The sequence below is a fragment of the Carassius gibelio genome, chromosome A9, assembly GCF_023724105.1.
Source record: "Carassius gibelio isolate Cgi1373 ecotype wild population from Czech Republic chromosome A9, carGib1.2-hapl.c, whole genome shotgun sequence".
Taxonomy (NCBI): domain Eukaryota; kingdom Metazoa; phylum Chordata; class Actinopteri; order Cypriniformes; family Cyprinidae; genus Carassius; species Carassius gibelio.
In genome coordinates, this window is record NC_068379.1 from 16866024 (window position 1) to 16878266 (window position 12243).

The following is a 12243-nucleotide window of genomic DNA, read 5'->3' on the forward strand; positions in this document are numbered from 1 at the left end:
CTTTATGTTGTTTTGGTCATTCTGAAATGCCTGAGCAAAGTCTGTCAAAGTCTTTCTGTATAATTATTGTCTTACATGACTGTATTCTCAAACACCAGGCATCCACCTCTAAAAGCAATGACCACATTTATTGTGTTAAATGTCTCTCTCTCTAAAGCAAAAGTAAATTATCACATATGAAAATATTATATTCAGTGGCTTCTCCTAGGTTTCTTTCTTTTAGATATTAAGAGCCAGTTTCTCAGGAAGTAACGTTTTTGTTCTTTTTGACTCATTGGATGGCTTTATTCGCAAATGTTTTATGCGATGTTCCAGTTTTGCGCATTGGTTAAATTTGCATCTTTGGATGGAAACATAGCTAATGATATTCTGCCAATTTTTTTTTTTTTTTGCTTTTTTATTTTAATTGTCTGTTTAATGTTTATATTTAGTTTGACCACTTGAGGCTGACAATCAGCATTTGCTGAAGATCAAGCACTTTCTTGGGCCTTTGGGAAGAAAAAAAAACCTTTCTGGGATCTGTTTTATACCCTTTTCCTCAGGTGTCACACACATTATGAAATATGTGAATGCTGTTTGTAAATGTATATTCTTATCTGCAAGTGAATGCATTGACACTGTTTTTAGCTGCAAATGCACAGGTACTTTGGATCATTATTTGTTGGGTCAGTGACATTAACTGCGACCCGTCCTTCTCCTGAACAGACATACTGCTATGAAGACACAGAGCACAACAAGACATCGTTACCTATTATGTCAGAAAGTGAACCACAGTCTAAGTTTGTGCAATTGATTTTCAGGTGCTCTAGGAGCAGCTGACTACAGTGACAGGCTGTCACTGCCACTCAAGGAATCATGCCAGCTGAAGCATCTCAGCGGGCCAGTCGCGGGGAAGATACTGGTGCTGCATACACATGAGAACATGCTTTAGCTGCAGCCTTCAGATTGGAAACAGAAGCCATTTTCTTATGTCTATGTCTTTGGAAATCGGAATTGAATAAAAGCAGTAATAAGATTGACATTAATTTGCCTTGAAATTATGTGAGGACAACTGGGGGTATATTTTGTATTAGATTTTTGTTTAAAACAAACCCAGAAAATACAATTAAGCAATTGTCACAGGTCGGGGGGGCCAAGCTGGACTGCACCCACCCCTGAAACCCAGGATCACCTCGGGGAGCGTACCAGAAGAACCAGACGGACGAGAGTATAAAAAAAATGAACAAGGTTTTATTTGGTTAAAAGCAATTTAAAAGTTCAGTGTTCCTTCCGTGTCTCCCGACCAGAACAGAGCCAGACCTCAGACGCTGGGAAGGCGTGGAGTCGTCGGCAGTTCGTGCCTGTACGGGGTCAGCAAGAGCCAGGATAGTCTGTCACCCGTCCCGGAGTGAGGGGGGGTATCCGGGTAAGTAGAGCTCGTGGATGTTTCGGTCGAGACCGGGAAAGGGAATAATTCTTGTGTCCACCTCTTTTCATAGGGACATCACATACGGCGTTCGGCCCAGAGGATCCTGCGATCTGCACAGCAGAGTAAGTAATCAACAGCAAGTATGTGTTCTTGCATAAGTAATGGGGCTTACGGCTGGGAGATGCTTCGGTTGTGACCGGGAAAGGAATAATTCTTGTGTCCACCTCTTTTCATAGGGACATCACATACGGCGTTCGGCCCAGAGGATCCTGCGATCTGCACAGCAGAGTAAGTAATCAACAGCAAGTATGTGTTCTTGCATAAGTAATGGGGCTTACGGCTGGGAGATGCTTCGGTTGTGACCGGGAAAGGAATAATTCTTGTGTCCACCTCTTTTCATAGGGACATCACATACGGCGTTCGGCCCAGAGGATCCTGCGATCTGCACAGCAGAGTAAGTAATCAACAGTAAGTATGTGTTCTTGAATAAGTAGTGGGGCTTACGGCTGGGAGATGCTTCGGTTAAGACCGGAAAAGGAATAATTCGTGTGTCCACCTCTTTCTACAGGGACATCACATACAGTATTCGGCCCAGAGGATCCTGCGATCTGCACAGCAGAGTAAGTAATCAACAGTAAGTATGTGTTCTTGAATAAGTAGTGGGGCTTACGGCTGGGAGATGCTTCGGTTAAAACCGGGAAAGGAATGATTCGTGTGTCCACCTCCTTTCATAGGGACATCACATGCGGCGCTCGGCCCAGAGGATCCTGCGATCTACACAGCGGGATAAGTAATCAACAGCATGTATGTGTTCTTGAATAAGAAATGGGGCTTACGGCTTGGGGATACTTCAATTGAGTGCCTGGGTGTGGATTACGGTGACGGTGGTGGGCTCTCGGGGTGATGAGCGTCCGGCATTAACTCTATATATCTTCCCCACACTCTGTAACTTCACTTCAAACGATTTATTGTGCAAACACACCACTTCAGACACGGCACACCCACTCTTAGTGCAAATAGAGCCAGCACTCACCCAACGATGGCTCCGTCCACTTCACACGTTATCACTCCCAGTCCAGATGTATACAATTGATCGAAGTCCCAGATCAGGTCTCTTAACTTCCCTCCGATAGTGATGGCGCGGCCTGGTCTTCACTTGCTTTCCAGAACTCACACTCTTTCTGTCCTGAATATCTCCACTCGATCGCTGATATATCTGTCGCACAGCCAGATAGCCGAAACCCCACAATAGTCCTCAAATACCTCCACACGCCAGCCCAAACGTCCCAGGAATTCACTTCTCCTAGGGGAACACATCCAAAGAGAAGAACCACACACGGGGGCAAGCCAACCAGGAAGAATAGCCGGGAGAACGAACGACCAAATAGAATCTTCCCGTATGGTCTCTGCACTCCTCTTTTTATGTGGTTACTCCGCCTCCATAATCCTCTCACAGATCGCCACATCAAACTCCCCACACCAGATGTCAATCGGTCATTAGCGTTGTTATTGTGACATCGGGCGCAACCCGGAAGTGGACCGGTGTTACCGCGACACCGTCCCGAGGGGAACACAAAATTCCGGCGGGACTTAGTTCCGCTTCTCTTTCGTCACCCCGTGACATACCCCCCTGCCAAACCGTTCTAGTCCCTAGAACGCCTTTCAGTCGCCCATTCTCCATAGCGTGCCGGGGGCCGACCTCGGTTCTCCCTCTGGGACCGTCGTGATGGCGAGACAGGGTCGATGTCCGCAGGCATATCCATCGGGTCTCTGGGGGCCATTTCTGCGGGGACATTTCCCCGTTCTCCTGGGATCACGGCCCATCCTGCTATCCACGGGGCTACCACTTCAGGCTCCTTTGGCGCCTCCTCTACGGGGCTGGGATAGTTCGGACAGGGGCGGATCATGTTCCGATGGACCACTCTAGCGGGCCCGGCTTTTCCTTCGGGCCGAATTGTATATACTGGCTGTCCAGGCCGCTGCTGGCCCTCGACCACGTACGGTGCATTCTCCCATCGGTCACTGAGCTTCCCCTTCCCTTGTCGCCGGTTGTCCCTTACCAGGACCCTTTCTCCTGGGAGAAGGGGGGCTTCCCGAGCCGTCCGGTCGTACAGCCTCTTGTTTTTCTTCCCAGCCGCTCGGATCCGTCCCGAGACTTGCTCGTATGCAAAATGGAGGCGTTGGTGGTGGCGCCTTACCCATTCGGTTACGTTCCCCTCCTCCTCGGTTGCTGCCGTCCCCAGCAATAAGTCGGTGGGCATCCGCACATGCCTGCCAAACATCAAATAAGTGGGGGCGTAGCCCGTGGTACTGTGCGTACTATTATTGTAGGCCTGAACCAGATTTGGTAGCACACTCACCCAGTCGCTCTGATGTTCTTGGTCTAGCGTGCCGAGCAAGTTCAATAGGGTCTGATTGAACCGCTCGCATCCGCCATTTCCCTGGGGGTGGTAAGTAGTGGTATGGGTCTTGGTGCAGCCGTACACTTTACACAGCTCTCTGATTACCCGAGACTCGAAGTTTGGCCCTTGGTCCGAGTGTAGGAACTCGGGGCAACCGAACGGCTGGAAGACAGCTCTCCACAGAGCAGTGGCGGTGGTGTTCGCCGTCTGGTCCAAAGTAGGAATGGCCCAGGAGTACTTGGTGAACAAGTCGGTTATGACAAGGATGTTCTGATAGCGGTCTGCCGGCCGACCCAAAGTCAAGAAGTCCATTGCGACTATGTGGAGAGGAGCCTTTGCCTGGATGGGGACCATCGGTGCTCGTGCCTCCTTCCTGGCTTTGAACAAGGTGCAACGAGGACAGGCCTGGACGAAGGTACGTACCGTTGCTTCTAGGTTGGGCCAGTAGAAGTGTCGCCTCAAGAGAGAGACCGTTTTCTCGTGCCCTTGGTGGCCCAGCTGATCATGGTACGCTATCAAGAGCTCTTGTACCTGGCCTTCGGGGACAACGATCTGTCGGAGTTCCTCGTCCAGCCCCGGATCTCGGACAGACCTACAGAGTACTCCCTCCTTCACCTGTAGTCTGGCCCATTGTCCCAACAGCTTCCTTCCTGTTCCCCCTTGGGCCCGTTGTTCGGCCAACGTCGGTTTTCGGCCCCGTTCCAGCCATCGCATCAAGCCACTGATCTCCCTGTCGGCCTGCTGTCGCTCTTTCCAGCGGCAGGGGTCCCATCCCCAACTCACAGGCATCCCCTCATGTTGAGTCCCCGGCGCCTCCACAATGCCCACCATATACTCCTCTCCTTCGGGGTCTGGCGTGGGTTCCGGTGGGTCCCTCGGACCTTGAGCTTCCGGGAGTCGGGACAGGGCGTCAGCGTTGGTGTTCTCCCGTCCTGGCCGGTATCGGAGCTGGTAGTTGTAATTGGCCAACTGGGCCACCCAGCGCTGTTCCACTGCCCCCAACTTCGCCGTCTGTAGATGTACTAGGGGGTTGTTATCAGTTACTACCGTCACCTGGGCACCCCACAAGTAATCTTTAAACTTTTCGCTGAGTGCCCATTTCAGCGCCAGCAGTTCCAACTTGAAGGAGCTGTAATTGGCGTCGTTCCTCTCTGCTGGATGAAGGCTCCGGCTTGCGTAGGCTACGACCCGCTCTACACCGTCCTGTTGCTGGGCCAACACGGCCCCCAAACCCAGGTTGCTAGCGTCCGTGTATAGGACAAAGGGCTTGGAGAAGTCAGCATACGCCAGAATCGGCGCCTGCAGCAACTCGTCTTTCAGTCGCCGGAACGCAGCCTCACACTCGGGGCTCCATAGGATAGCCGGCGATCCGCGACCTCGGGGGCGTCCTGTCCCAGCCAGCAACTGATTTAGGGGCTTTGCGATCTTGGAGAAGTCCTTGATAAAGCGGCGGTAGTACCCCACGAAGCCCAGGAATGACCGGACCTGTTTCACCGTCTGCGGGGCAGCCCACTCTCGCACCGCCGACACCTTCTCCGGGTCGACCGAAACTCCCGCCGCGCCCACACAGTGTCCCAAGAATTTGACCTCCCGCCGTAACAGATGGCATTTGTCCGGCTGGAGCTTCAGCCCATATTTCTCCATGGCCCCGAAGACCTGCTCAAGGTGTTGTAAGTGGGAGTCGAAATCTGGGGAATAGACAATCACATCGTCCAGGTATACCAAGGCGGACTCCATCAACTGACCTCCCAGGCACCGCTGCATCAGCCTCTGGAAGGTGGCAGGAGCGTTGCAGAGGCCGAAGGGCATCCGGTCCCACTCAAAGAGACCGAACGGGGTGGTAAAGGCGGTCTTCTCCCGGTCGGCCTCGGCCACTTGTACCTGCCAGTAGCCACTTGCCAAGTCCAGCGTGGAGTACCATGCCGAGCGTGTCAAGCCAGCCAGGGAGTCCTCGATCCGGGGTAGGGGGAACGCGTCCTTCCTAGTGACCAGGTTCAGCTTGCGGTAGTCGACGCAAAACCTCCATGCGCCAGTCTTCTTCTGTACCAACACGATGGGAGCTGCCCACGGGCTGCTGCTCTCTCTAACAACCCCTCGATTGAGCATACCTTGCAGCAATGCACGGACCTCCGTGTACAGGGTAGGTGGGACGGGTCGGTACCTTTCTCTACTGGGCTCTGCATCTCCGGTGGGGATCCGATGTTGCACGACGTTGGTGCAGCCGTAGTCCTCTTCGTGTGCCGAGAAGACATGTTGCCACTTGCTCAGCAGGTCTCGCAGCTTCCTGGCCTGTGTCGGTCCCAGCTCCTCCCCTTGCAGGGAACTTCCCTTCAAGTGGCCGGGCACCTCCTCCCCTAGGCTCTGGGGCGACGAGCTCGCTTGGGTAAGGGCCACTTCCACCACCGCGGGGTGTACTTGGCGAAAGCTCACGTCCTGGTCCTCCCGCACCTGATGGGATTCTACCGGCGTTACCTTGACCAGCCGCTGGTGTTTATGTAGGTGCACAACATGGGGCGTCCCGTTCCGAACTCTCACCGGGATCCGTCCTCTTCGTGCCACGGCCAAACCTCTGGCGACTTCTACCTGCTGGCCATTCCAGTGGGGCTCCACCAACACCCATTCCTCCGCTCCCACGTCCCGCTGGAGGACTCGCACCCATACTAGGGCCTCGCTGTTCGCTGGCACGGACAGGGCATAACGGCACGCTACCCGACCTGTCCCTTCGCGGCCTTGCCGGGCCCGGGACATCTGGATCCGTCGGCAGTCAGCGGCGACACGTTCCCATTCCTGTTGTTCGGCCAGCGAGATCCCTCGAGCGGGCGTTGCCCGAAACAATTCGTCCCAACATGCAGATAATACATTCATACCTAGCAAGGCCCGGTGACTCCCCAGACAGTGGTCCTTTACGATGATCACTCCCTTCTGGGGCACGATCACTCCGTGGATCTCCAAGTCCGTCAGCCTGTAGCCAATGTAGGGGATGTCCAGACCATTTGCTCCTTTCAGGGAGAGCCAGGGAGCCTCCGTCCCATGCATCCTCTGATCTCCAAACAGCTCTTGCGACAGGCTCTCCGCGAATAGGGTCACCTGGGATCCGGTGTCGACGAGACAGGGCACCTTCACACCACACACCTGGACCTCCACCACTGGGCTATGCCCGACCAGCCTGTCCTTGGAGCCTGCTCTGATGGGTGGGTCATCTAAGGGGGTCCCGACCACACGACCCACTGTGGCCGGTCGACCTAAAAACCCCCCTCCGAACCTCTTCGAGGACCACACTGTCGGCTGTAATGGCCTGGTTGGCCACAGCGGTTGCAGATAGGTCGTCCTTGCTCGTCCCATTCAAACTGGGGCCGGTTGGGCCGGTTAGGCCGCCTCCCTGCTTCCCTGTTCCCGTCCGAGTACACCCGGTCCCGCGAGATGGGCCTCACCTCTGGCCTGGTAGCCTCAGAACGCAGCTCGTCCACGAGCCCTTGGTCCGAGTGTAGGAACTCGGGGCAACCGAACGGCTGGAAGACAGCTCTCCACAGAGCAGTGGCGGTGGTGTTCGCCGTCTGGTCCAAAGTAGGAATGGCCCAGGAGTACTTGGTGAACAAGTCGGTTATGACAAGGATGTTCTGATAGCGGTCTGCCGGCCGACCCAAAGTCAAGAAGTCCATTGCGACTATGTGGAGAGGAGCCTTTGCCTGGATGGGGACCATCGGTGCTCGTGCCTCCTTCCTGGCTTTGAACAAGGTGCAACGAGGACAGGCCTGGACGAAGGTACGTACCGTTGCTTCTAGGTTGGGCCAGTAGAAGTGTCGCCTCAAGAGAGAGACCGTTTTCTCGTGCCCTTGGTGGCCCAGCTGATCATGGTACGCTATCAAGAGCTCTTGTACCTGGCCTTCGGGGACAACGATCTGTCGGAGTTCCTCGTCCAGCCCCGGATCTCGGACAGACCTACAGAGTACTCCCTCCTTCACCTGTAGTCTGGCCCATTGTCCCAACAGCTTCCTTCCTGTTCCCCCTTGGGCCCGTTGTTCGGCCAACGTCGGTTTTCGGCCCCGTTCCAGCCATCGCATCAAGCCACTGATCTCCCTGTCGGCCTGCTGTCGCTCTTTCCAGCGGCAGGGGTCCCATCCCCAACTCACAGGCATCCCCTCATGTTGAGTCCCCGGCGCCTCCACAATGCCCACCATATACTCCTCTCCTTCGGGGTCTGGCGTGGGTTCCGGTGGGTCCCTCGGACCTTGAGCTTCCGGGAGTCGGGACAGGGCGTCAGCGTTGGTGTTCTCCCGTCCTGGCCGGTATCGGAGCTGGTAGTTGTAATTGGCCAACTGGGCCACCCAGCGCTGTTCCACTGCCCCCAACTTCGCCGTCTGTAGATGTACTAGGGGGTTGTTATCAGTTACTACCGTCACCTGGGCACCCCACAAGTAATCTTTAAACTTTTCGCTGAGTGCCCATTTCAGCGCCAGCAGTTCCAACTTGAAGGAGCTGTAATTGGCGTCGTTCCTCTCTGCTGGATGAAGGCTCCGGCTTGCGTAGGCTACGACCCGCTCTACACCGTCCTGTTGCTGGGCCAACACGGCCCCCAAACCCAGGTTGCTAGCGTCCGTGTATAGGACAAAGGGCTTGGAGAAGTCAGCATACGCCAGAATCGGCGCCTGCAGCAACTCGTCTTTCAGTCGCCGGAACGCAGCCTCACACTCGGGGCTCCATAGGATAGCCGGCGATCCGCGACCTCGGGGGCGTCCTGTCCCAGCCAGCAACTGATTTAGGGGCTTTGCGATCTTGGAGAAGTCCTTGATAAAGCGGCGGTAGTACCCCACGAAGCCCAGGAATGACCGGACCTGTTTCACCGTCTGCGGGGCAGCCCACTCTCGCACCGCCGACACCTTCTCCGGGTCGACCGAAACTCCCGCCGCGCCCACACAGTGTCCCAAGAATTTGACCTCCCGCCGTAACAGATGGCATTTGTCCGGCTGGAGCTTCAGCCCATATTTCTCCATGGCCCCGAAGACCTGCTCAAGGTGTTGTAAGTGGGAGTCGAAATCTGGGGAATAGACAATCACATCGTCCAGGTATACCAAGGCGGACTCCATCAACTGACCTCCCAGGCACCGCTGCATCAGCCTCTGGAAGGTGGCAGGAGCGTTGCAGAGGCCGAAGGGCATCCGGTCCCACTCAAAGAGACCGAACGGGGTGGTAAAGGCGGTCTTCTCCCGGTCGGCCTCGGCCACTTGTACCTGCCAGTAGCCACTTGCCAAGTCCAGCGTGGAGTACCATGCCGAGCGTGTCAAGCCAGCCAGGGAGTCCTCGATCCGGGGTAGGGGGAACGCGTCCTTCCTAGTGACCAGGTTCAGCTTGCGGTAGTCGACGCAAAACCTCCATGCGCCAGTCTTCTTCTGTACCAACACGATGGGAGCTGCCCACGGGCTGCTGCTCTCTCTAACAACCCCTCGATTGAGCATACCTTGCAGCAATGCACGGACCTCCGTGTACAGGGTAGGTGGGACGGGTCGGTACCTTTCTCTACTGGGCTCTGCATCTCCGGTGGGGATCCGATGTTGCACGACGTTGGTGCAGCCGTAGTCCTCTTCGTGTGCCGAGAAGACATGTTGCCACTTGCTCAGCAGGTCTCGCAGCTTCCTGGCCTGTGTCGGTCCCAGCTCCTCCCCTTGCAGGGAACTTCCCTTCAAGTGGCCGGGCACCTCCTCCCCTAGGCTCTGGGGCGACGAGCTCGCTTGGGTAAGGGCCACTTCCACCACCGCGGGGTGTACTTGGCGAAAGCTCACGTCCTGGTCCTCCCGCACCTGATGGGATTCTACCGGCGTTACCTTGACCAGCCGCTGGTGTTTATGTAGGTGCACAACATGGGGCGTCCCATTCCGAACTCTCACCGGGATCCGTCCTCTTCGTGCCACGGCCAAACCTCTGGCGACTTCTACCTGCTGGCCATCCCAGTGGGGCTCCACCAACACCCATTCCTCCGCTCCCACGTCCCGCTGGAGGACTCGCACCCATACTAGGGCCTCGCTGTTCGCTGGCACGGACAGGGCATAACGGCACGCTACCCGACCTGTCCCTTCGCGGCCTTGCCGGGCCCGGGACATCTGGATCCGTCGGCAGTCAGCGGCGACACGTTCCCATTCCTGTTGTTCGGCCAGCGAGATCCCTCGAGCGGGCGTTGCCCGAAACAATTCGTCCCAACATGCAGATAATACATTCATACCTAGCAAGGCCCGGTGACTCCCCAGACAGTGGTCCTTTACGATGATCACTCCCTTCTGGGGCACGATCACTCCGTGGATCTCCAAGTCCGTCAGCCTGTAGCCAATGTAGGGGATGTCCAGACCATTTGCTCCTTTCAGGGAGAGCCAGGGAGCCTCCGTCCCATGCATCCTCTGATCTCCAAACAGCTCTTGCGACAGGCTCTCCGCGAATAGGGTCACCTGGGATCCGGTGTCGACGAGACAGGGCACCTTCACACCACACACCTGGACCTCCACCACTGGGCTATGCCCGACCAGCCTGTCCTTGGAGCCTGCTCTGATGGGTGGGTCATCTAAGGGGGTCCCGACCACACGACCCACTGTGGCCGGTCGACCTAAAAACCCCCCTCCGAACCTCTTCGAGGACCACACTGTCGGCTGTAATGGCCTGGTTGGCCACAGCGGTTGCAGATAGGTCGTCCTTGCTCGTCCCATTCAAACTGGGGCCGGTTGGGCCGGTTAGGCCGCCTCCCTGCTTCCCTGTTCCCGTCCGAGTACACCCGGTCCCGCGAGATGGGCCTCACCTCTGGCCTGGTAGCCTCAGAACGCAGCTCGTCCACGAGCGTCTTGGTTAGCTCCGCCATCTGCTCCCGGACATCCTTTAGGAGTTCGAGCTTCAGAGTCTGTTTCCACTCTGCCATGTCGGGGACAGCCACTGCGGAGCTACTTACGGCCGCACACACAGGGGGTTCTTGCACCTCAACCTGATCGTTCTCCAATGCCACCGCTTCCTTTTTTAGGTCTTCGAAGGTGAGTTCCGGCTCCCTTCTGAATTGGACTCTAAGTCCCTGGCGTACCGGGCCTTCCCTTAGCCCCAACAGGAATTGGTCCCTCAACAGAGTCTCACTATCTCCGAGACCATGGTCTGGGCGTCCCTGCAGCCTGGTAACTCGCTCCCGTAGTTGGAGGGCGAAAGCTCTGACGGATTGGCGGGGGCCCTGCTTGCTGCTGAAGAACTGGGCCCGGAGAACCGCAGTTGGAGTGGCGTCACCATACCTTTCCGTCAGGAATCTGAACACAGACTGGGCGGTGGTTCGGACAGCTTCGGGGGCGGCTTGGACTTCCCGCCGCGCTTCCCCGTCAAGGGAGTTGAGGGCAAACTGTAGCTGTTGGGTCGCGCTCAGTCCCTGTAGCCCGGCCAGATATTCGATCTGAGCCCGCCATTCGGAGAGGCGCACCTCTGACTCATTTCCTCCATATTTCTGGACCCAGGGGTTTCCCATGAACACTGGCATGACTCGGGGTGGGGCCCCCAGTGCCTCGTCGTCGGCCATCTGAGAATCCCTGGTCGCTCAACCCGAGGTGAAACCCTGCCGACTACGCCAAATCTGTCACAGGTCGGGGGGGCCAAGCTGGACTGCACCCACCCCTGAAACCCAGGATCACCTCGGGGAGCGTACCAGAAGAACCAGACAGACGAGAGTATAAAAAAAATGAACAAGGTTTTATTTGGTTAAAAGCAATTTAAAAGTTCAGTGTTCCTTCCGTGTCTCCCGACCAGAACAGAGCCAGACCTCAGACGCTGGGAAGGCGTGGAGTCGTCGGCAGTTCGTGCCTGTACGGGGTCAGCAAGAGCCAGGATAGTCTGTCACCCGTCCCGGAGTGAGGGGGGGTATCCGGGTAAGTAGAGCTCGTGGATGTTTCGGTCGAGACCGGGAAAGGGAATAATTCTTGTGTCCACCTCTTTTCATAGGGACATCACATACGGCGTTCGGCCCAGAGGATCCTGCGATCTGCACAGCAGAGTAAGTAATCAACAGCAAGTATGTGTTATTGCATAAGTAATGGGGCTTACGGCTGGGAGATGCTTCGGTTGTGACCGGGAAAGGAATAATTCTTGTGTCCACCTCTTTTCATAGGGACATCACATACGGCGTTCGGCCCAGAGGATCCTGCGATCTGCACAGCAGAGTAAGTAATCAACAGCAAGTATGTGTTCTTGCATAAGTAATGGGGCTTACGGCTGGGAGATGCTTCGGTTGTGACCGGGAAAGGAATAATTCTTGTGTCCACCTCTTTTCATAGGGACATCACATACGGCGTTCGGCCCAGAGGATCCTGCGATCTGCACAGCAGAGTAAGTAATCAACAGTAAGTATGTGTTCTTGAATAAGTAGTGGGGCTTACGGCTGGGAGATGCTTCGGTTAAGACCGGAAAAGGAATAATTCGTGTGTCCAC

At 55.8% G+C, this 12243-nt stretch overlaps 1 protein-coding gene across 1 annotated transcript; it reads right to left on the reverse strand.

The window, feature by feature from the left end:
• Window positions 1–1261: 1261 nt before the first annotated feature.
• LOC128019356 (uncharacterized) lies at window positions 1262–11338 on the reverse strand. Its single transcript, XM_052605332.1, has 3 exons — window positions 10420–11338; window positions 9725–10357; window positions 1262–6377 (listed from the first exon to the last, which is right to left on the reverse strand). The coding sequence occupies exons 1-3, from the start codon at window positions 11336–11338 to the stop codon at window positions 3052–3054; spliced, it is 4878 nt and encodes a 1625-aa protein (XP_052461292.1). The 3' UTR covers window positions 1262–3051.
• Between the last annotated feature and the right edge of the window lie 905 nt (window positions 11339–12243).